Genomic DNA, 26,045 nt, shown 5'->3' on the forward strand with positions numbered 1-26,045 from the left:
ACCAGTAGTTATAATTATCTATGCAGTGCGTCTAGTAGCTATAATGCCTCCTATAGTTCCCATAGTAGGTTTAATTCCTCCTATAGTGCCCCCAGTAAATATAATGTCCTCTATAGTGCCCCAATAGGTATAATGCCCCTATGGTGCCCAGTAGTTATAATGTCCTCTGTACTGCCCTCAGTGCTTATAGTGCCCCCTGAAGTGGCCTCAGCACTTATAGTGCCCTCCTGTAGTTCCATTTCCCCCATAGTGCCCCAGCATTATCTTCACCCAGAGCAATGAAGGAAAATAAAATATATTCACCTGACTCTCAGCTCCGTGCTGCCATTTGCGATGCAGGCCACAGGCCTCTTCCGGCCTGTGGCATGAGATGTCTGCACCCAGCTCAAGCAGCTGCAATCTAAGTCAATGCACTACCTGCATCTTGGTGTGGGCAGTCGCAATGGCATCGAATGATAATGTCATTTCTTTGCATCCACCTACATCATTCTATTGCCTTATAGGTTTCAGGCCTAGTGGTCTAAGATAGTGCACAGCAGAGAAGAAAGCTATCTTCCCATGTCCCGCCACAGTATTAGATTATATAACTGCCATGAAGATAGCGATACAGTTGTATGGTTGGTGGCCACTATGTTCAGGGATCTGGACAAAACATTCAGGATGTTTTTACCTACCAATGCCACTACAGCTGATCTCCTTGGATTCTGTGATTCAGACGGACAATCTCTGTGTTTCCACTCTTTTCTGGATAACAGAGGTAGTTTCATGGGTGGGAATCCCTTCTATATGGTATCAGAGAAGGGACCCTGAGGTCTGCAATCTGCTTGAATGAATGCAAGCACAGGGCAGGAAGCGGTAATTGAGAGTGTTGTGGTTCTAGCTGTGTGGACACATTCAGACTGTAATGCAGAATTAAATCGGTTGTCTGAGATAATTAACCAATTGCAAATTGCATTAGATATAGTAAAAAATTATAGTAAATATATATATAACTGAGGACATTGACTGCAGCACTCACGTACTGTACACCTACACATCACTGTGCATGTCATCGAAACAGTAACATGCAGGCTGCTGCAGCCAATGACTGCTGCAGCCAAACACTGTCCTCAGTGGATGACTACTGAGCACAGTTATTGGCTGCAGCGATCATGTGCCCTATACTGGCACGTCACCACTGCTGCTTAGTGGCAGGAAGACTGGTCTTTATTGTGCTTTATTTTAAGCAATTGCAGAACTTGATCAAGGCTTCTAATAATCTCAACTTTCACAACTAATTGAAAGTCGAAAAATGCATCTTACAGTCTAGGTACCTATAGAGCACCATACCTTGCCCACATAGAGCCCAACACTACCCAAAGAGTGCCAAATGGTGTCTAGATAAATACTGGATTATAATTGCATTTATTTTCCAGAAATATCTTGTGGTCCACCTGTTCATGTGCAAAATGCACTGATCCGAGGATTGTTTCATCATTATGGAGACATGGTGACATACTCATGTTACAGTGGATACATGTTAGAGGGATCATTTAGAAGTGTATGTTTGGAAAATCAGACATGGACCACACCTCCTTCCTGCAAAGGTACTTTACAGTGCTACACTATAAGTTATGAGTTATTTATGAATGTTTTTTTGCACATGAACTCAATCATATGATTGCTCCTCTTTCTTAGTGTATCTAGGACAATTAAGTCATTACAGTCCTCATAGAACTTAGAACATAGAACTTAGAACTACAACAAGGTGGAAAGCCCTCACTTTAGGGGAATAAAAATTCCTTCCCGACTCCAATCAGGCAATCAGAATAACTCCCTGGATCAACGACCCCTCTCTAGTAGCTATAGCCTGTAATATTATTACACTCCAGAAATACATCCAGGCCCCTCTCTAGTAGCTATAGCCTGTAATATTATTACGCTCCAGAAATACATCCAGGCCCCTCTTGAATTCCTTTATTGTACTCACCATCACCACCTCCTCAGGCAGAGAGTTCCATAGTCTCACTGCTCTTACCGTAAAGAATCCTCTTCTATGTTTGTGTACAAACCTTCTTTCCTCCAGACGCAGAGGATGTCCCCTCGTCACAGTCACAGTCCTGGGGATAAATAGATGATGGGATAGATCTCTGTACTGTCCCCTGATATATTTATACATATTAATTAGATCTCCCCTCAGTCGTCTTTTTTCTAAAGTGAATAACCCTAATTTTGATAATCTTTCAGGGTACTGTAGTTGCCCCATTCCAGTTATTACTTTAGTTGCCCTCCTCTGGACCCTCTCCAGCTCTGCTATGTCTGCTTTGTTCACTGGAGCCCAGAACTGTACACAGTACTCCATGTGTGGTCTGACTAGCGATTTGTAAAGTGGTAGGACTATGTTCTCATCACGGGCATCTATGCCCCTTTTGATGCAACCCATTATCTTATTGGCCTTGGCAGCAGCTGCCTGACACTGGTTTTTGCAGCTTAGTTTGCTGTTTATTCATTTTTCCATGTCAGTGTTACCGAGTGTTTTACTATTTAATAAGTACGGGTGACTTGCATTATTCCTTCCCATGTGCATAACTTTACATTTGTCAGTGTTAAACCTCATCTGCCACTTATCTGCCCAAGCCTCCAATCTATCCAGATCCCTCTGTAGTAGTATACTGTCCTCATCAGTGTTAATTACTTTACACAGTTTAGTGTCATCTGCGAAAATTGATATTTTACTATGCAAGCCTTCTACAAGATCATTAATAAATATGTTGAAGAGAATAGGGCCTAATACTGACCCCTGAAGGTACTCCACTAGTGACAGTGACCCAATCTGAGTGTGTACCGTTGATAACCACCCTCTGTTTTCTATCATTGAGCCAGTTACTTACCCACTTACAGACGTTTTCTCCCAGTCCAAGCATTCTCATTTTATATACTAACCTTTTATGTGGTACAGTGTCAAATGCTTTGGAGAAGTCCAGATACACGACATCCATTGATTCGCCGCTGTCAAGTCTAGAACTTACCTCCTCATAGAAATTGATTAAATTTGTTTGACATGATCGATCCCTCACGAAGCCATGCTGATATGGCGTTATTTGCTTATTTCTGTCACTAGCTGTCACTACCCAAGCAAGTGAGCATGCATCAGGCCATTTGCGCAAGTGACTCGGAGGGACTCCCTGCCTCCATCTCCACTGCATACTGCCAATGTGTGCCTGGGTCATCTGCCTCATCCTCCTCATCTCCCTGATGCTCCTCTGGCTGCTCCTGTTCCTCCTCTCCTGTGATCTGTGTAGAAAAACCACCCATTTCGCTACACATTGCTTTTGCTCCAATGTTCTCCTCCTCCTCCAGTTCAGCCCCAAAAAGGCTCATGTGGCCGTGAGATGTAGGCGCCACATCTCCAGTCCCCTGAGCAGCTAGATTTACCAGCATCTGTTCCAGGACAAGAAGCAGTGGAATGACATTGTTCATCCCATAGTCCTGGTGACTGACAAATAACGTGGCCTCCTCAAATGGCCTTAGCAAACGGTAGGTGTCACCCATGAGCTGCCACTGGCTGACATCGAAGTTACACAGGGGAGTACAATAAATCGTTTATGGCCATTCTCTCTTCGTATAATTAGTCTAACATATGGAGGGTGGAATGCCAACATGTGGAAACGTCTTATGTCAGCCTATGTTGGGGGACGCCGTTCTGTTGCTGCAGTTCAAGGAGGTTGTGTTTGAAGTGCATGCAAAGTTTCCTGGACATTTTTAGGATGCCTTGCAGATGGGTGGAAGACTTTAGGAACCGCTTGACAACCAGATTGAACACATGCGCTATGCAGAGCACATGGCTCAGCCCTCCTTGACGCAGCACCAACACCATGTTCTTCCCGTTGTCGGTCACCATGGTTCCAATTTTGAGTTGACATTTTCAGGAGCAGATTGTGGTGCAACAGCTAATAGCAGGCGGTGATGGGGACGAGCCTCCCTAGCATCGCTGGTGACTCTAGGGAGGCTCATCCCAGTCACCGCCTGCCATTGGCTAACCTCCACCCTGGCACCAGATGTTTTCATCTGCGCGACAAGCAGATGCAGCGGTGGCCGTGCAGGCTTGCTTCAGAAGCAATGCGGGTGGCAGGGAGCCAGGTAAGTACATTACAGTATGTGTGAGGGGCCTGGGCATATGGGGGAACATTTCAGGTGTCTGATAACCCCTTTAATTCCTGGCCCTACTAAGGGGTGAAGACTGGATGGTATTGGTTGGCATGCTGGCAGTAGAATAATAAAGGCTTCCATCTTATTGGTATTGAATTACATATCTTAGTTTATAGCTGATGTAGGAATAAGTAAATGTAAGAATAAATAATTAAAACTGACACAGAATAAGTCTCCCTGCACTCTCCCTGCAGTATCCATGCACTGTTTCTACACTCTCCCTCTTCAATATTCTTCTATTAATAGTTTTTACCAACACTGTTCTGAGCGCTGGCCACATCTCTCCCTATGCTCACTCAGCTCACAGGACAATGGCGGAGACTGAGCAACAAATTTTAGGCTCTAACTACACAGTAATATTTGCTGCACAACAAAAAGGGTACAACTACATTGTGACATGTGTCGTGCAACATTCATGTCGCGCAACATTTATTGTAATGATAGTCTATGGTGTCGCACTGTGACAGAGGCGCAGAGAGCGCAGAGGCCCCCCCCCCCGGTCAGACCTGCGAGAGGATGGACTATGGCGCAAATAGGCAGCGGCCAACTGACTACATAGAATGATAGAATGTCTATATAGTAATTAAGTTTGTCCTCCCTCTCAGCGGGTGTAAAAAAGGCTCCCATTTTGGACCGGTACAGAGGGTCCAACAAGGTGGAAAGCCAGAAGTTATCCCTCTGACGAATGGTGACCATTCAGCTAGTAACATAGTAACATAGTACATAAGGCCGAAAAAAGACATTTGTCCATCCAGTTCGGCCTGTCATCCTGCAAGTTGATCCAGAGAAAGGCAAAAAAAAACTGTGAGGTAGAAGCCAATTTTCCCCACTTTAGGGGAATAAAAATTCCTTCCCGACTCCAATCAGGCAATCAGAATAACTCCCTGGATCAACGACCCCTCTCTAGTAGCTATAGCCTGTAATATTATTACGCTCCAGAAATACATCCAGGCCCCTCTCTAGTAGCTATAGCCTGTAATATTATTACGCTCCAGAAATACATCCAGGCCCCTCTTGAATTCCTTTATTGTACTCACCATCACCACCTCCTCAGGCAGAGAGTTCCATAGTCTCACTGCTCTTACCGTAAAGAATCCTCTTCTATGTTTGTGTACAAACCTTCTTTCCTCCAGACGCAGAGGATGTCCCCTCGTCACAGTCACAGTCCTGGGGATAAATAGATGATGGGATAGATCTCTGTACTGTCCCCTGATATATTTATACATATTAATTAGATCTCCTCTCAGTCGTCTTTTTTCTAAAGTGAATAACCCTAATTTTGATAATCTTTCAGGGTACTGTAGTTGCCCCATTCCAGTTATTACTTTAGTTGCCCTCCTCTGGACCCTCTCCAGCTCTGCTATGTCTGCTTTGTTCACTGGAGCCCAGAACTGTACACAGTACTCCATGTGTGGTCTGACTAGCGATTTGTAAAGTGGTAGGACTATGTTCTCATCACGGGCATCTATGCCCCTTTTGATGCAACCCATTATCTTATTGGCCTTGGCAGCAGCTGCCTGACACTGTTTTTTGCAGCTTAGTTTGCTGTTTATTCATTTTTCCATGTCAGTGTTACCGAGTGTTTTACTATTTAATAAGTACGGGTGACTTGCATTATTCCTTCCCATGTGCATAACTTTACATTTGTCAGTGTTAAACCTCATCTGCCACTTATCTGCCCAAGCCTCCAATCTATCCAGATCGCTCTGTAGTAGTATACTGTCCTCATCAGTGTTAATTACTTTACACAGTTTAGTGTCATCTGCGAAAATTGATATTTTACTATGCAAGCCTTCTACAAGATCATTAATAAATATGTTGAAGAGAATAGGGCCCAATACTGAACCCTGAGGTACTCCACTAGTGACAGTGACCCAATCTGAGTGTGTACCGTTGATAACCACCCTCTGTTTTCTATCATTGAGCCAGTTACTTACCCACTTACAGACGTTTTCTCCCAGTCCAAGCATTCTCATTTTATATACTAACCTTTTATGTGGTACAGTGTCAAATGCTTTGGAGAAGTCCAGATACACGACATCCATTGATTCGCCGCTGTCAAGTCTAGAACTTACCTCCTCATAGAAATTGATTAAATTTGTTTGACATGATCGATCCCTCACGAAGCCATGCTGATATGGCGTTATTTGCTTATTTCTGTCACTAGCTGTCACTACCCAAGCAAGTGAGCATGCATCAGGCCATTTGCGCAAGTGACTCGGAGGGACTCCCTGCCTCCATCTCCACTGCATACTGCCAATGTGTGCCTGGGTCATCTGCCTCATCCTCCTCATCTCCCTGATGCTCCTCTGGCTGCTCCTGTTCCTCCTCTCCTGTGATCTGTGTAGAAAAACCACCCATTTCGCTACACATTGCTTTTGCTCCAATGTTCTCCTCCTCCTCCTGTTCAGCCCCCAAAAGGCTCATGTGGCCGTGAGATGTAGGCGCCACATCTCCAGTCCCCTGAGCAGCTAGATTTACCAGCATCTGTTCCAGGACAAGAAGCAGTGGAATGACATTGTTCATCCCATAGTCCTGGTGACTGACAAATAACGTGGCCTCCTCAAATGGCCTTAGCAAACGGTAGGTGTCACCCATGAGCTGCCACTGGCTGACATCGAAGTTACACAGGGGAGTACAATAAATCGTTTATGGCCATTCTCTCTTCGTATAATTAGTCTAACATATGGAGGGTGGAATGCCAACATGTGGAAACGTCTTATGTCAGCCTATGTTGGGGGACGCCGTTCTGTTGCTGCAGTTCAAGGAGGTTGTGTTTGAAGTGCATGCAAAGTTTCCTGGACATTTTTAGGATGCCTTGCAGATGGGAGGAAGACTTTAGGAACCGCTTGACAACCAGATTGAACACATGCGCTATGCAGAGCACATGGCTCAGCCCTCCCGTTGTCGGTCACCATGGTTCCAATTTTGAGTTGACAAGGAGAAAGCCAGGATTTGTTTTCTTGACGAAGGACACAGAGCAGTTCCTCCCAGGCAAACGAGGTGTAGAACAGCGTGACACCGCTGTGCCCTGCACATGTGGTATGCTGGAGGGTGAGGACATGGTGGAGGATGAGAAGGCAGAGACGGACATTGTCACAGGACCAACGGCATGAGAACGTGGTAGCGGAAACTGTGTCATCTGGCCAAGTTGCTGGTGTGGCTGGGCAGGAACCACATTCCCCCAGTAGGCGTAAAGGATATGTATTGTTTCTGACCGTAGTTACAGGTGCACACGTTGGTGCTGCCAGTGCCATGTACTTTGGCAGACACTGACAGGCTCAAGGACTGGCCTACTTTCTGTTCTACATATTTGTGCAGGGCTGGTACTGCTTTTTTGGCAAAGAAATTATGGCTTAGGACTCTCCACCTCGGCTCGGCACAAGCCATCATTTCTCTGAAAGGTGCAGAGTCCACGACTTGGAAAGGGAGGAACTGCAGTACCAGCAACTTGGTCAGGAGCACGTTCAGCTTCTGCACCATAGGATTACCACACGCGTATTGCTGTCTCTTGGCAGTCGTTTCGGTGATCGACTGCTGACGAAATGAGTGACAAAGAGTAGAAGGACGAGCAGGAGCATCAGGTAGATGATGGGAAGGACAGACATGTCCTAATATGTGCAGCAGCCATTTTAAGAAAATGCGTGAGGAAATTCTGAGTGAATCGAATTTTTCCTAAAATTTGAATCGAATTCCACTTCGTTAACTTCAATTTGCTCATCTCTACTTATGATGGCTCTTTGCATATAATTTACCTTATATCTTATGCATAATGTGCTTGCTACTGTTAACCGAATATTAGCCTTCATTGATAAAGTAATTTTTATATTTGCCTTTATTTCCAGAAGATAGTATGAAAAGCATTTAATAATGTGTAAATCATTTAGTATAATTATCTCCAGCAAATTTCAGCCCAATAAAAATGATAACTTCACTGCATAAAAATCATATTTCCTTAACAAATAAGTGCACACTTCTTAAAAGAACAGGCAAGAGACTTAAAGTATTGATCTTTGGAGAGTAATTTGCTATTTTTATAAATGATAAAAGGTGGAATAAAGATTGTCTTGAAAGCCTTTATTTCCTGATTAGGTATTAAATTATTATATGATTTGTGAGTCCTTTGAGGTGAGATTTAATCTTGAACAGGAAACTCCAGTTGTGTGATCTCAGACATAACACACAGCTGTTGAGTAATTTGAGTTGCACAACTCTTCCCTACGGGTGCTGGCACACAGCGCAGTTGTGATGTAGTTAAAAACTTTGTGCAGTGGACTGCATGCCGTTTCTGCGTAAACAACCATGCATTCACAATGGAGCCTCATTAACTCCTGGTGTTCTGCATAGTAGAAATAATGTAAGTAATTAAATTAATTTCAGCTAGCTACAATGATCTAGAATTGTGTATAAACTACACTGTGTGCCAGCACTTTATGGCCAGTTTCAGAGGGTCGCGTTCAGTCCATGAAATACAGTCCGTGCCACAGTGCCACAGTGCCACAGTGCATTTCCTAGACTGGGTGCAGCTTGTTTGACATGAATTTCCTACATCATAGTGATCTATGATGTTGTAAGTTAGGGCTCATGCACGTGGCCATATGTATTTTGCGGTCCGCAAAACACGCATCCGAAAAAAATACAGATGACATCCATTGTAAAAATGCCTAATTCCAGCAGTAGTAAGAACCCTCTAAAATGATATACTTTAATTATAATGCTTAAACATATGACATACAGAACACATATTACTACAGTAAATGTACCAAAGGCGTTGCTAATTACTAGTGGGTGGGGAAGCTATGCCTATAGTTACACCCTAGTCTCATGCTCAGCCCAGGGACGACCCCTGATGGTGGGGACTCCCTGTCCTCGAACCTGGACTAAAAATTCCTAATACAACCCTACTCCCAGGATAATGATGGAGGGTAGGACACTCGCCTAATGGTAGATGACAAGATATACACAACACATTACACATACACAGCCCTATAGACATAGGGTAAATGGATGCACTTTGTATACAGCCCTATTGACGCAGGTGCTAGTCAACGGTACAAAGTACATCGAGGTATATGACACACCCCAAACATAAAATACAATAAGTACAAAGAAAACCCCAACGCGTTTCCCCCACGGTGTGGGATCATCAGGGGATAGATGAGGTCAAAAAGTTGATATCATGGATAACAGATACCCATACTATGAAGCGATATCCGTGAACAGGGTGAAGACCACCAATATTTATAAATCGGTGTCAATTATGTATCCATCATAGTTATGAAAGGACCATCACTTGATGAGAGAAGGAAGACAACGCCAGTTCAATACAGTGACCAAAGCAGAGGGAGGTGGTTGCTCCATAAAATCACATATTCAAGAGACACATCTGTGGGGAAGAGGCACAAAAACAATAGTAACCATCGTGAACATGCTCAATAGTGACCTCCACCAATGGCCACCCAGAGCACACAGATAACTCACAGTCTGAGAGAGATAAGAAGTATCCAGCTAAGTAGCCGATGGCAATGGCCACGGTAGATATCCTAGATTGCAATAGCAAACAGAGCAAGGGAGCTATGTCCCTACTTACAATTGGTTGTCAAATTGTTTGGTCGCCCATACCAGCTGAATAGCAGATGGCAATACCCACAGTAGATATCCTAGATTGCAAAACAGTCCACAATCAATATAGCCAGCAATCTAGTCCTAATAACAAACAGAACAAGGGAGCTATGTCCCTACTTACACTTAGTTGTTAGCTTGTTTGGTCGCCCATACCGGATCCTCCTACGGTCCGATAGGGTAATGGTCCATTTACCCCATTTAAATATCCCGCCGCTAATTCCTGTGTCGCCCAGTAGAAGACATCACTTCCAGTTAAGCACTGGGTGATTAAAAGTGAGCGATCCACATCTAGGGCGCAAGATAATCCTTGGAACGCATCCAGGATAACCAACTTCCGGTCACTGGAACGCACGTTATCCGTGACGTATTTCCGCCAACACGAGCTAACCCGTGGAACACAGCACACTTCTTCCGGTAGTTGGAACGCAGAGTGCTTACGGTCCAATAGTTCAAGAGCTCCGTTATAGATGCATAGACTAGATAATTTAGGCTCTCTTAAGTAACGTCGATTGAAAGGCGGACAGAGCCACCTGCCAATAGCCGGTTGTACAAAGAGTGCCGCATATGTAAATCTGGTCACCTGGTGTCCAGCATAGGTCCCACTGTACACAGAGGCGTATCCATGGAGATAACCTGGAGTGACCCCGGTGTACTGAGGGCCAGAATAAAGAGCAAAACCCATTGTAAAAATGCCAATCCTTGTCTGCAAATGGACAAGAATAGGACATGTTCTATCTATTTTGCAAAACGGCCATGAAGACATATAGAAACAGAATGCACACGGAGTCATATGCTTTTTTTTTCAGCCCCATTGAAATTAATAGTACCGTATACGCGGCGCGAAAAAAAATTGACAATAACACGGACAAAAAATACGTTTGTGTGCATGAGCCCTTAAAGCCTGAATGTGGGTCACTGTTTTGTGAGTACCGAACAGCAAGCCTATGGTTGGGCAGGATTTTGCAACATCATAGATCACTATGATGCAGTGAGTTCAGTTTCAGAAAAGCTGCTGTTAGTCAAAAAAAATTGGCTTTTAAACAGCCATTTTTCATAGACTGAAACCAGCTTAAGGCCTCGTCCACATTTCCGTTTTTCACATGTGACGTGTGAAATGTCTGAATTTTCTGCGGACAGCACACGTACTCACTGACTTAAATGTGTCTGTTCACATTCCAGTATTTTTTTACTGACTCAGTAAAAAATCCGTCAGAACAGAAAAGTAAACAAACAACAGATCCTTAATTTTGAGCATCAGTTATTAGAGATGAGCTAATCGAAGTTGATGAAGTGGAATTCGATTTCACTGAATCTGAATTTCCTCACGCTTCGTGGTAACAAATCGCATTTTTTCCTAAAATGGCTGCTGCACATGTGAGGACATGGAGCAAAGAACTCTGGGAACGAAGGAACACCCACAATGCCATGCATGCAGCCAATCAGCAGCCAGCCCTATAAATAGCCTCACCCATTTTGGATTCTGCCATTTTCCTGTGTACTTAGTGCAGGGAGAGACGTCAGCAGGCCCTAGAGACAGTGCTAGGAAAGACTTTATTGTGCTGAAAAAAACTATTTACAAGTTCAGGGAAAGATTAGTCAAGGTGCAGGGAAAGGATAGGGAGGCATCATCTACACTATAAAAGGAGAACAGGGTGCAATAGGAGTGATTCTATTACACCTTGCTGCACTTATTGGGGATCCAAATTGCTTTTAGGTTGTTTGCACTATATGATACATCACTAATTCCAGCAAACCTTGCTTGTGATTGAGGTGCAAGTTCTGCGATACAGCCAGTTACGGGGTGTATTAATAGGAAAGATACATACATCATATTAGCCTTTCTGCGTTGATTTTTACATTTTACATCCCCCCTCCATATGTTGGGCCATATTTCTTATTTTGGGGTGTAGAAATAGGGCTACGATGTTAGAGCCCGAAACGCATCACAACAATTTGTCTCACTTTTGATGTCTGATTAAAGGAAGGAAGTCAAATAAAAAAGCCTTTTTATTGTGAAGAGCTGGAATTTGTGTTCTTTTCATATACAGGGAGTGCAGAATTATTAGGCAAGTTGTATTTTTGAGGATTAATTTTATTATTGAACAACAACCATGTTCTCAATGAACCCAAAAAACTCATTAATATCAAAGCTGAATATTTTTGGAAGTAGATTTTAGTTTGTTTTTAGTTTTAGCTATTTTAGGGGGATATCTGTGTGTGCAGGTGACTATTACTGTGCATAATTATTAGGCAACTTAACAAAAAACAAATATATACCCATTTCAATTATTTATTTTTACCAGTGAAACCAATATAACATCTCAACATTCACAAATATACATTTCTGACATTCAAAAACAAAACAAAAACAGTGACCAATATAGCCACCTTTCTTTGCAAGGACACTCAAAAGCCTGCCATCCATGGATTCTGTCAGTGTTTTGATCTGTTCACCATCAACATTGCGTGCAGCAGCAACCACAGCCTCCCAGACACTGTTCAGAGAGGTGTACTGTTTTCCCTCCTTGTAAATCTCACATTTGATGATGGACCACAGGTTCTCAATGGGGTTCAGATCAGGTGAACAAGGAGGCCATGTCATTAGATTTTCTTCTTTTATACCCTTTCTTGCCAGCCACGCTGTGGAGTACTTGGACGCGTGTGATGGAGCGTTGTCCTGCATGAAAATCATGTTTTTCTTGAAGGATGCAGACTTCTTCCTGTACCACTGCTTGAAGAAGGTGTCTTCCAGAAACTGGCAGTAGGACTGGGAGTTGAGCTTGACTCCATCCTCAACCCTAAAAGACCCCACAAGCACATCTTTGATGATACCAGCCCAAACCAGTACTCCACCTCCACCTTGCTGGCGTCTGAGTCGGACTGGAGCTCTCTGCCCTTTACCAATCCAGCCACGGGCCCATCCATCTGGCCCATCAAGACTCACTCTCATTTCATCAGTCCATAAAACCTTAGAAAAATCAGTCTCGAGATATTTCTTGGCCCAGTCGTGACGTTTCAGCTTGTGTGTCTTGTTCAGTGGTGGTCGTCTTTCAGCCTTTCTTACCTTGGCCATGTCTCTGAGTATTGCACACCTTGTGCTTTTGGGCACTCCAGTGATGTTGCAGCTCTGAAATATGGCCAAACTGGTGGCAAGTGGCATCTTGGCAGTTGCACGCTTGACTTTTCTCAGTTCATGGGCAGTTATTTTGCGCCTTGGTTTTTCCACACGCTTCTTGCGACCCTGTTGACTATTTTGAATGAAACGCTTGATTGTTCGATGATCACGCTTCAGAAGCTTTGCAATTTTAAGAGTGCTGCATCCCTCTGCAAGATATCTCACTATTTTTGACTTTTCTGAGCCTGTCAAGTCCTTCTTTTGACCCATTTTGCCAAAGGAAAGGAAGTTGCCTAATAATTATGCACACCTGATATAGGGTGTTGATGTCATTAGACCACACCCCTTCTCATTACAGAGATGCACATCACCTAATATGCTTAATTGGTAGTAGGCTTTCGAGCCTATACAGCTTGGAGTAAGACAACATGCATAAAGAGGATGATGTGGTCAAAATACTCAGTTGCCTAATAATTCTGCACTCCCTGTATATATATATATATATATATATATATATAGTCATGGCTGTAAATGGCACCAAATTGTTCAAGAAAATAAAGTATTTCTCACAGAAAAGTATTGCAGTAACACATGTTTTGCTATACACATGTTTGTTCCCTTTGTGTGTATTGAAACAAAACCAAAAAAGAGAGGAAAAAATGCAAATTGGACATAATGTCACACCAAACTCCAAAAATGGGCTGGACAAAATGATTGCCACCCTTTCACAATTGTGGATAAATAAGATTGTTTCAAACATGTGATGCTCCTTTAAACTCACCCAGGACAAATAACAGGCGTGGGCAATATAAAAATCACACATGAAAGCAGATAAAAATTACAGAAGTTCACTTAGTCTTTGCATTGTGTGTCTGTGTGCCTCACACTAGGCATGGACAACAGAAAGAGGAGAAGAGAACTGTCTGAGGACTTGAGAACCAAAATTGTGGAAAAATATCAACAATCTGAAGGTTACAAGTCCATCTCCAGAGATCTAGATTTGCCTTTGTCCACAGTGCCAACATTATCAAGAAGTTTGCAACCCATGGCACTGTAGCTAATCTCCCTGGGCATGGACGGAAGAGAAAAATTTATGAAAGCTGTCAACGCAGGATAGACCAGATGGTGGATAAGCAGCTCTAAACAAGTTCCAAAGAAATTTAAGCTGTCCTGCAGGCTCAGGGAGCTTCAGTGTCAGCGCAAACGATCTGTCAACATTTAAATGAAATGAAACGCTATGGCAGGAGACCCAGGAGGACCCCACTGCTAACACAGAGACATAAAAAAGCAAGACTACATTTTGCAAAAATGAACTTGAGTAAGCCAAAATCCTTCTAGGAAAACGTCTTGTGGACAGATGAGACCAAGATATAGATTTTTGGTAAAGCACATAATTCTACTGTTTACCGAAAATGGAATGAGGCCTACAAAGAAAAGAACACAGTACCTACAGTGAAATATGGTGGAGGTTCATTGATATTTTGGGGTTGTTTTGCTGCCTCTGGCACTGGGTGCCTTGAATGTGTGCAAGGCATCATGAAATCTGAGGATTACCAACAGATTTTGGGTCACACTAGAGCCCAGTGTCAGAAAGCTGGGTTTGCAGGACAATGACCCCAAACATACATCAAAAAGCCTCCAATGTGTGAGAGAGAATCTAAATCGCACATCCTCATTACTATGCTTTAGATACAACAACTGTTCTAATTTTAAGCAAGATAAACAATGGCTATACAGCACTTCTTATCATGAATTTGCTATGCACTATTAGGAGGCATTAGTATACAGTTTGATCAAAGAGCATAGGCCCACTTACCACGACAAGGTCGCCTCCTTTTAAGTGGGGACCTACTCTAACTATGGCGCGGCGCAGTGCGGCGACCATCGCGCCCCCACACCGCTCCAGCAGGCAATGGGACCCAGTAGCCACACAGCACCCACTGTGCAGAAAAGCCACCAAGGCCCTGGGTCCCACTACTCCACCAGCACGGCACAAAAGCAGCGACGGCCACCGTCCAGCACCGCATGTGAACTGGTGCAAAGAGCTCACCTGTTCACAGCCTCTCAGGAACACCAACTGAGATTTGGTAGGAATTTTAAACCCTATGCAGACTTCTGCAGATTAAAAGCACCTGAGCCGTCAAAAAGCACCTAGAAATGGATAGCAACAAAGTGCAGGAGAGTTCTGAAGTGGCCAGCATTGAACACCTGTGAAGAGATCTTAAAATTGCTGTTGGGAAAAGGCGCCCTTCCCATAAGAGAGACCTGGAGCAGTTTGCTAAGGAAGAGTGGTCCAAAATTCCGGGTGAGAGGTGTCAGAAGCTTATTGATGATTATAGGAAGCGACTGATTTCAGTTATTTTTTCCAAAGGGTGTGCAACCAAATATTAAGTCAAGTGTGCCAATAATTTTGTCCAGACCATTTTGGGAGTTTAGTGTGACATTATGTCCAATTAGCTTTTTTCCTCCCTTTTTTGTTTTTGTTCCAATACACACAAAGGGAATAAACATGTGTATAGCAAAACATGTGTTACTACAATACTTTTCTGAGCAGCACAGCTGTATGTGAAGTATGGACGGAGTGCCAGCGGCTGTGAAGGCAATCCCCCTTCAAATGATTAGCAGAACAATCAGCACTTTGATTGATTAATGATGTGAAGCTGTATAAATATGCACAGTGCACTAGTATGTTTGTCACTGCTTGAGAAACATCCCAGGAGGTGGATCGAAACGTTGCGTGTCTGGTGAATAAAGTCTGAATTTATTTTATGCCTTGGATGTGACGTGGAATTTTTTCTGCTATATATATATATGTTTTAATTTCCATTTAGCGGTGTAGTAACATTGTACTACAGCCTTTTTTGGGGGATATAATTTTAATTTAATTATTTTATAATTTTATCATACAGTATGTCAGACAGACAGTTGACAGGCCCTTCAAAGGGAACTGGTAGTGGCCAAAATGTTTCGCAGGCATCAGAAGAAGGGGTGGTGGCAGCAGGAGTCGCAGCGAGAGACCTGAGCTCCTGGTGTCATCTAGCAGTCGTGTCTTGACTAGCAACCCAGCGGTGCTTGAATTGTTGACTCGGTCTTTGAGTTTGTCGCAAGTGACATCAGACACCACCAGCCAAGAGTTGGTGGGTTCCTCTGACACAACTCTTAGTTAGCATGGCCCGGGAGCAGGCCCTGTGCCCTCACCTGTCCTGAACCTTCCTCTGCAATTTTCAGTTCCCTCAGCATGAGAAGTATTATATGCCATAGGCTCGGCTCCACTTTTTTAGCGAGGACAAACTACTAGAGAATAGTCAACAGCTACTGCCCAGCCAAGATCTAGAGGAGATGATGATGATGATCTAGCCGATCGCACGTAGGAGCTGGGTGAAGAAGGGGCTTCATCATCAGGAGAAGAGGGTGGCAGCTTGCGTGTGAGGCAGCGGCTAAGCCAGCAGGGTGGCAGCATGGCTGTGAGTCAGCAGGGTGGCAGCAGTGGGAGGTCGGAAGCTAAACGTGCCCGGGGTAGACAACCCTCTTTGCAGAAGCCTACCGGCCAGGAAAGTTGCAGTGCAGGGGTTCAGGGAGGCATCAGTAGAAGGCAGTCAGAGCGGAGGGTTGGTGACAAAATGCCATACTCGGCGGTGTGGCAATTTTTGGCTAGGCCGCCGGAGGAGGTGAACATGGCCATTTGCCGGATTTGTGGGCAGAAGGTGAAGCGTGGCCAGGGTGCCATGTTGGCACTACGGCCCTACGTCAACACATATAGCGTCACCATAAAGTGGCCTGGGAGAACCGTAGCTCCTATGTGGTGGTCCAGCCTGCTGCAGCAACTGCTACATCACCCAGTGGCATTCACCCAATTTCCCGCAATCAAGACTCCACCACCTCAGCCAAAAGAAAGTTGTCTGTCCTTCCCATCATCTGCTGGTCCTGATGCTCCTGCTCCTCATCAGTCATTTCATCAGCAAAGAATCAACGAAGCGATTGCCAAGAGACAACAGTATGTGTGCACTGTGCGCATAAGCTGAACGTGCTCCTGGCCAAGTTGCTAGTGCTGCGGTCCCTCCCTTTCCAAGTGGCGGACTCTGCAGCTTTCAGAGAACTGATGGCTTGTGCCGAGCCCAGGTGGTGAGTCCAAAGCTGTCATTTCTTTGCCAAAAAGGCGCACATATGTATAATAGAAGGTGGGCCAGTCCTTGAGCCTGTCAGTGTCTGCCAAAGTGACGGCAGTGCCAAGTGTGGAGCTGTAACTACGGTCAAGGACAATATATGTCCTTTATGGCCCACTGGGTAAATGTGGTTCCTGCCCAGCTACACAAGCAACTTGGCCAGGTGACGCCGCTTCCGTTTCCACATTCTCATGCCGTTGGTCCTCAGTCACACAGGGGAGGAACTGATCCGCGTCCTTCATCAAAAAATCTAATCCTTGATTTCTCCTCGACAACTCAAAATCGGAACCATGGTAAATGGAGATGGGAAGATCATGGTGTTGGCGCTGCATCAAGAAGGGCTGAGTGTTCAATCGGGTTGTCAAGCGGTTCCTGAAGACTTCTGGCCATCTGCAAGAGATCCTAAAAATGGCCAGGAAACTTTGCATGCACTTCAGCCACTTGTACGCCACAAAGCACACGCTTTTTGAGCTGCAGTGACAGAAAGGTGTCCCCCAACATAGTCTGATATGTCACATTTACACCCATTGGAATTACACCCTCCATATGTTGGGCCATAAGTGATTTATTGATGATACAGGCGGACAGAGGTACTCTCCTGTGTAACTTCGATTTCAGCTAGTGGCAGCTCATGGGTGACACCTGCCGTTTGCTCGGACCCTTTGAGGAGGCCACTTTATTTGTCAGTCGCCAGGACTACCGGATGAACAATGTCATTCCACTGATTCATGTCCTGGATCAGATGCTGCTAAATCTGTCAGGCCAGGAAACAGGAGATGTGGCGACTACATCTTACGGCCACATGAGCCCTGTGGGGGCTGAACAGGAGGAGGACTTTCGAGCACAAGCAATGTGTAGACAAATGGGTGGTTTATCTGCACAGGTGACAGGAGAGGAGGAGCAGGAGCAGCCAGAGGAGCTACAGGGCGATGAGGAAGACGAGGCAGAGGACCCAGACACACCATGGCAGTATGCAGTGGAGATGGAGGCAGGGAGTCCCCCCGAGTCACTTGCACAAATGGCCCAATGCATGCTCACTTGCTTGGGTAACGACAGCTGAATTGTCACTATTCGGCAGAGGGAAGACTTCTGGCTCTCCACCATGTTAGATCCTTGCTACCGGTCCAAAATGGGGTCCTTTTTCACACCTGCTGGGAGAACAAACTGAACTACTATCGAGACATCCGATGTAGTCAGTTGGCCACTGCTTATGTGTGCCATCTCCCATCCTCACGCAGGTCTGACCGGGGGGACCCTCTGCACTCACGTTCCACTGCCATGGTTGCTAAGGAGGGGTGCCATGGTTCCTCCATCAGCAGCAACTTGATCATAGAGTCGCTGATGAGCATTTTTCTTCACCCACCTACTGAAGAAACTACTCACCACCAGCAGCAGCAGCTAGACAGAGCAGAACCTGAACCAGCAGGTTGTGGCATACTTTGAGTGCACCCTGATACCCGTCATTGAAGATCTCCTGGACTACTGGGCAGCCAAACTCGATTTATTACTGCAAGTGGCCAAGTTTGATCTGGACAAGCTTTCCTGCCCTGCCAGCAGTGTGGCATCAGAGTGGGTGTTTAGTGTGGCGGGGGCCATAGTTACCCCAAGGAGAACTCGCCTGTTCACCCAAAATGTAGAGAAACTGACCTTTGTGAAAATGAATCAGGCATGGATCAGCCAGGAATTTCAAACACCAATGCCTGATGCATCAGACTAGATCATCTATGGTGCCACACCAACACTTTTTTCTGGCTACCTGCTTCAGCTACTATTCTGATGCTGCCACCCACCTGATGCCACACCTGCTGTTCCTACTGTCATCCATTATCTTCAGGAGGTATTGGTATTGCTCCCACCTTCACACTCTGTCACTGAGCCACTATGTGGTCTCCCTTTGCTGCTGCCACCTCACTCTGTTGTCTCCTCATGCTGCTGCCACCTCAACACTATGTCTCTGGCCCACTCTGTTATCTCCTCATGCTGTTTCCACCTCACCACTATGTCATTGGGCCCCTCTGTGGTCTCCTTGTGCTGCTGCCACCTCACCACTGTGTGGTCTCCTCATGCCAGTGCCACTTCACCACTCTGTGGTCTCTTCATGCTGCTGCAACCTCACAACTATGTCACTGGGAAACTCTGTGGTCTCCTCATGCTGCTGCCACATCACCACTCTGTGGTCTCCTCATGCTGCTGCCACCTCAACACTATGTCTTTGGGCCACCCTGTGGTCTCTTCATGCTACTGCCACTTCACCACTCTGTGGTCTCCTCATGCTGCTGCCACCTCACCACTATGTAAATGGGCCACTCTGTGGTCTCCTCATGTTGCTGCCACTTCACCACTCTGTGGTCTCCTCATGCTGCTGCCACTTGACCATTCTGTGGTCTCTTCATGCTGCTGCCACATCACCACTCTGTGGTCTCCTCATGCTGCTGCTACCTCACCACTATGTTACTGGGCCACTCTGTGGTCTCCTCATGCTGCTGCCACTTGACCATTCTGTGGTCTCTTCATGCTGCTGCCACCTCACCACTCTGTGGTTTCCTCACGCTGCTGCCACATCACCACTCTGTGGTCTCCTCATGCTGCTGCTACCTCACCACTATGTTACTGGGTCACTCTGTGGTCTCCTCATGTTGCTGCCACTTGACCACTCTGTGGTCTACTCATACTTTTGCCACTTCACCACTCTGTGGTCTCCTGATGCTGCTGCCACATAACCACTATGTCACTGATCCACTCTGTGGACTTCTGATGCTGCTGCCACCTCACCACTATGTCATTGGGCCAATCTGTGGACTTCTCATGCTTTTCTTACTCTCCCTAGTTCATGACTGGGCCACTATTTTGCCTTTTTGGCCTGGTTGACATCATCATGTATTTGATCCTTCTTCTGATCTGTCAGAAGGAAGGAAAAATGAGACGCACAATGGATCCTGTCTATGTAGCAGCTGTAAGGCCTCTATGGTCCCATCAGAATTGGTTTATGATTTGGTAGCCAAAAGCAGGAGTGGGTACAAAACACAGAAGACGTGCAAATATTCTATTCAAGTGTCATCTCTGTTTTGGATCCACTCCTTTTTTGGGCTTTAGCAATACTGATGGATTACTGACAAAATGCTGACCGAGTGAAGGCAGATGCTTAATAGACAGGATCCTTTTTGTAGGGGTTATTGTTCTGACAGATCAGAGGATGGGCAAAATAATCAGTGACATCGACACAAACTGCTGACACCCTCTCCACTTTGTCGGGGGGCTCTACTTGTATAAGCATTTAATAGAACAGGGTCTATAGACATCTATGTGGAATCAGCTGACAATGGTGTAAAAGGAGTGCACTTCTTCTTGACACTAACATCGACCTGTAAGGCTGAGTTCACACTTGAGTTATTTGGTCAGTTTTGGCCCCGTAACTGCTCAAATAAGTGAAGTATGCAGTGATTCTAAGAGTGACGCCTGTCATCTGCATGTCATTGCCATACGGACTCGCAGTATTATTTCATTACCACAGCAGACTCCCTATGCGTGTTACTGCAAGTGTTCTACACCACTATGCAGGCTCTCTGCAGACAGGAAATAGCAGTTTTTTAACACAATTCGCCACAAATAAATTCGGATCAAATCAAATCTTTTCGGAAAATTCGGTGAACCGACTGAATAAAATTTTTGAGTTTGCATCAGTTTGTGTCACTTCCGTCAGAGATGTCATTTTTGACCGGAGAAAAAGTACTTTTTGCAGCACTTTTTCTCTCATACAAAATAAGGGTGGGTTCACATGTGTGAAGACAATTTTTTTACCCCGATCTTAGTTTTCCCCTTTGTACTGCCACTAGATATGTCCAATTTATGACCAGGCATGCGCCTAGTCATAAATTTGGTGCATCTGTGGCAGTCCGTGAGCCTGAAGTAAAAACTACACCAGCCTCTGACACAAATGTATGTAAATTTGCCTGGGCTGGAGTCCCAGCCTCGGCATGACCCCCAACACTGTCACACCCAACTGGCGCACAAGGCGCAAAACCAACCCTACATCAAAATAGTGTCGTACAGCCTGACAAAAAAGAGGACTTGTGTCAGTTTTTATATTTAAAAGCGTCGCAAGTCCATTAGTAAATGAGCCCCACTGTATATAGCATATATGCCGGCTTTCTGTCGGACAAAAAATACAACACGCAGCACTTTGTGTGTCTGACAGCCGTCATATATGCCAGAAAGTGAACGGATCACATTATAGTGAATAGGGTTCCGACGGTGCACGGTAGTAACCAGCTATGCTGGATACAGTGAAATTCGGCAGTCTGATCCTCCACTGGGACAGACTGCTGGAGTTTACAGAGCAGATGTGAACGCAGCCTTACTGAACTCTGATCGAACTGACAAAAACAGATGCAAACTGATCATAGCTGATATTCAAAATAACGGATCCTTTTTTTTTCAGTTCTTCTGATGGATCAGAAGGACAGAAAGCTAAGTGGTGACATGAAACCTGCCTTAGGGTATATTCACATGGAGCATTTTCCATACGAGTATGTTCACATGGTGAATTCTTTGCAGGAAAACCGCATGAAATCAGTTGTTTTTGGGGGTAAACCGCCTTAGCCCATGTAGCTCACTTTTGAAATCTGCTTTGTGGTAAAAAAGTTAACATGTACATTTTTGGTGTGGTATTTACGTAGAAACTATGGCTGGTAGTCACCTGCAAATTAGCCCAATTGAAGAATTCTGGCATGTACAAATTTGAATCCATATCTACTACGGATTCCATGAAGGATTCTTCAAATTGAAGCTCTGGAAACACTGCTGTACATGTTGTGTCCAAGGGTGCATGTTGCACACTCACACAGATTACCGCTAACTTCCATGCTTTACCAATATTTAACATTAAACTTTTACACATACTGTACAGTTTTGTAGCATATTTTTATATTGCTGCTGTTATTCAGAAAACATGTTAATAATCCATCCTTGGCAGGCTGTAACAGGGATACTTCACTAGGCCCTCGGATGCCCTGACAGCCATGTTACACCCCACAGTTGTAAGGACAGATTAGAGGGAGCCGCCTGCCTCTAACCACTTAGATGCGGCAGTTGCTATTCACAGTGGCATCTAAGGGCTTAAATGGTCAGGATCGTACTTATCTTCAATCCTGACCATTGCAGGCAGGTGTTAACTGTGTAACACAGGCAGCACTGGCCGGTTATGGATTGGGCTCATCCCCGGAGCATGCTACATACACGCCCATGTGATGTAAATGTGTAAAAATTGATAAGAGTTACATCTTTTGCTCAATCCACAGTCCTTAACCTACCAGGCAGACCAAGAAACTACCGTATAAGGGTACTTTCACACTAGCGTTATGCTTTTCCGGCATCTTTCCTAGGGGCTCTATACCGGAAAATAACTGATCAGTTTTATCCTAATGCATTCTGAATGGAGAGCAATCTGTTCAGGATGCATCAGGATGTCTTCAGTTTAGTGTTTTTGCCTTTCAGGATGGAGATAATACCGCAGCATGCAGCAGTTTTATCTCAGGCCAAAATTCCAGAACACTTGCCGGAATGCCGGATGTGGCATTTTTTCCCATTGAAATGCATTAATGCCGGATCCGGCTCTGAGTGTTCTGGCAAAACGGATACGGCATTGCGGTCTGCGCATGTTCAGACCACAACAAATGTGAAAAAAATTTATGCCGGATCCGTTTTTCCGGATGACCCCGGAGCGACGGATCTGTCATTTCAATGCATTTGTCAGGCGGATCAGGATCCTGATCCGTCTGACAAATGCCATCAGTTTGCATATGTTTTGACGGATATTGTAGGCAGTTCCGGTGACGGAACTGCCTGCCGGATTCCTTTGCCGCAAGTGTGAAAGTAGCCTAAGCTGTTTGTCAAGCAGATTATTATTTTTTTTTAATCATTAACAGTACTTGCCCACTTCTGGGTATAATAATTTTTTAAGTGATAGATTCAGGAAGAAGTGTCTGCTGGGTGACTCCCGACTGGCTTCATCCTGCCCTGCTAAATCTGACTGACTAGATCTCTATCTGCATACAGAAACGGTGAGGTGGTTAGGACAGCTAACTCAGCATAAGAGTGTCTTCAAACATGTCATATTATGTTGCAGAAACTTCTGTAAATACAAATCAGTTCCATTTACTTGTATGAGGCTTTCAGAAATCCATGCGCTGGCCACCAAAATAAACCCATTCAAATGAATGGAAGTGATTTTCAAAATCAGAAATTCCTGCCCAAAAAAATGTGTGCAATCACACATCTCACCCCTCTTGTCTTCCCAAGTTGTTAAAGGGTTTCTGTCATGAGAAAAATGGTTATGTAGCTGACTGACATTAGCGATGTGCTAATGTCAGCAGAACATTACTGTATGACTTGTATCTCCCTGCCTGCCGCCGTTTGCGCTAAATAATGACTTTATAATATGCTAATGATCTCTAGGTCAGTGATGGCTAACCTTGGCACTCCAGCTGTGGTAAAACTACAACTCCCAAGATACCCCCCTTGCTTGGCTGTTCTCAGAACTCTATAGAAATAAATGGAGCATGCTGGGAGTTGTAGTTTCACCACAGCTGGAGTGCCAAGGTTAGCCATCACTGCGTCTAGGTGCTAGTTGGGCGTTGCTGTAGCACCTAGAGGCTCCGTCTTCTCACCCTTTGGCACGCCCATGTACAGTTGATTGATGTCCGAGTTCTACTCAGTGTCCCATAAATCCCGCGCCTGCGCCATCCCGTTTAGTATTCGGCTCAGGAGCAGTGAGTGAAGGACACACGCCTGCTGCCGGCTTCCTCACTGGGCCTGCAGTGAAGGAAGGAAGCTGGCAGTAGGAGCTCGTCCTTCACTCACTGCTCCGAAGACGGAGCCTCTAGATGCTCCACTAGCACCTAGATGCTCATTAGCATATTATAAAAGTAATATTTTTTTGCGCAAACGGCGGCAGGCAGGGAGATATAAGTCATACAGTTATGTACTGCTGACATTAGCACATCGCTACTGTCAACCAGCTATAAAACCATTTTTCTCATGACAGAAACCCTTTAAAGAAAGCACTGACACTTTGCACTTAGGATTGGAAATTTTGTGAAAAACATTATGGAGGGAATTTATGCCAGTGTAGATTTCAGTCTTATTTTATGCCAGAAACTGGTGTAAAACAAAATAAATGTTCCAAGCCCGTTGGCGGGAGGGCAGCCCAAACTGGTATAGAGAATACAGTGCACACGCTCGGGAGTCCTCATATTCATAAGCTTCCAGCTATCCCCACCCCCTGCTGCGGAGAGGGGTTCTGTCACGTAGGGAGGGAAGAGTGCGGCCCTGATCTCCACCCGCACCTCTGTCCCTACCTACTTGCACAGCCCGTCCTAACTGACGGCGTACAACTTGGCGGTGGTCCCTAGCTTAGATATGTGCAGGGGCCTAAAGAGTGCTAAACTAATATGTAACAGAGTCAAGGAAGCAAAGGTCAAAGCCAGGAGGTCACGCAGGTACACAAGGGAAAAACACAATAGCAAGGTCAAAACAAACCGAAGTCAGAAGCCGAGAGGTCACGTTGATTCCAAGGAGATAACAAGGTCTAGGTCAGAAACAAAGCCGAGGTCCAAACACAATAGCAAGGTAATTAGGAACACTGTTGAGGGTAGAAAGACCAACCAAAGGCAACCTGTGGCCAGCAGACTGCCTGTTTAAATAGCCCTGACTGGTGAGTCACATGATGTGGCCAGCGACATGTGACTCGCATAACACAGCCCAACATAGCTGAGTGCTGATCATCCTTATCAGCGCTCAGCTCTACTGCTGCTTGTTGTCTAAGGGACGGAGGACGCCGGCCATGCCTAGGAGGCATGCGCGGCTGGATCCTCGCCGCCCCCCCTGGTTCCCATGGAGATGAGAACGCCGCCCACATCCTTGTTCCGCTATGCGCGAGGAATGCCGGGGGCGCTGTGCAGGGAGAGTGCACCGCCGGCTCCCCGTGACAGGTTCTCTTAAGGATGATGTCACACATAGGTTTTTGTGGCAGTTTTTGCTGCAATATTTACAGCCAAAGCAAGAAGTGGATCCCGCAGGAAAGAGAATTATAAGGCATTCCTTACACTGGCCAATCATAGCACTGAAAGCTGGATTAGCTGGCATCTCCAGTTCTTACAAGCTCCATTCTGTCACAGAGCTTGTCAGAGAAGGAGATTGCGGCTGTAAAGCCTGTAAAGAGGCCCTGTGTGAAAGAAAAAATTGAAAGATTTATGATTGAACCCCCTGATCTGCCCCCCCCCCCATCCCACTTGTCACTCACCCACCGATCACCCACTGGGATCTGTGATTTCTGATCAGGATCACAGGCCCGATCCTCCATCTCCTGACACTGAATTCATTGCCTGACACCATTTCCCACAGTCTGATGCCATAGTCTGACTCCAAATTCTTACACTGCAGTCTGAAGCCAAATTCGGACACCGCAGTCTGACGCTACACTGGCGAGCTATGCTGGGCAGCTGCCAGAGACAGTTGTAATTGCCTCCCTGTCACTGTGGCTGGTGATGCGGTGACAGCTTGAAGCTAGGGCGTAACTGTACGCCCAAATGCACTAAATTGCATGCGATTCAGACAAATAGTTATGCCCAAATGCGTGAAGGGGTTAATAAAAACTAGGCCAAACTGCCGAAGCTGTATGTAAAAAATGAAGTACACCTTTTGTGCCTCCACGGTAGTTGAGAGGGTAAGTAGGAGCCAGGTCCTGCTAATCAAACGCCCTTGACTTACTGAGCATCCACAAGTGTGAACACAGTTTGCTGGTCTGGAGCAATCAGGAGTGTGTTAACACAATGGCAAGAAGGAAAGACATTAAGAATGATCTTAGAAAAGCATCAGTCTGGGAAGGGTTATATAAGGCCATTTCCAAATAATATGATGTAAGAAAACCAGAAGTTAAAAACGCCGGTTACTTCCAG

The 26,045-nt window shown here is 45.2% G+C and overlaps 1 protein-coding gene across 1 annotated transcript in view; it reads left to right on the forward strand.

Annotated features, from left to right (window-relative positions):
• The window catches only part of SVEP1 (sushi, von Willebrand factor type A, EGF and pentraxin domain containing 1), a 250,409-nt gene that overhangs the window by 203,507 nt on the left and 20,857 nt on the right, over nucleotides 1-26,045 (forward strand). The window contains exon 29 of the mRNA XM_044271731.1: nucleotides 1,416-1,586. Within this exon, the coding sequence (XP_044127666.1) occupies nucleotides 1,416-1,586 (171 nt within the window). The remainder of the gene's footprint in view (nucleotides 1-1,415; nucleotides 1,587-26,045) is intronic.

Source organism: Bufo gargarizans, chromosome 1, assembly GCF_014858855.1.
Source record: "Bufo gargarizans isolate SCDJY-AF-19 chromosome 1, ASM1485885v1, whole genome shotgun sequence".
In the NCBI taxonomy this organism is placed as follows: Eukaryota; Metazoa; Chordata; class Amphibia; order Anura; family Bufonidae; genus Bufo; species Bufo gargarizans.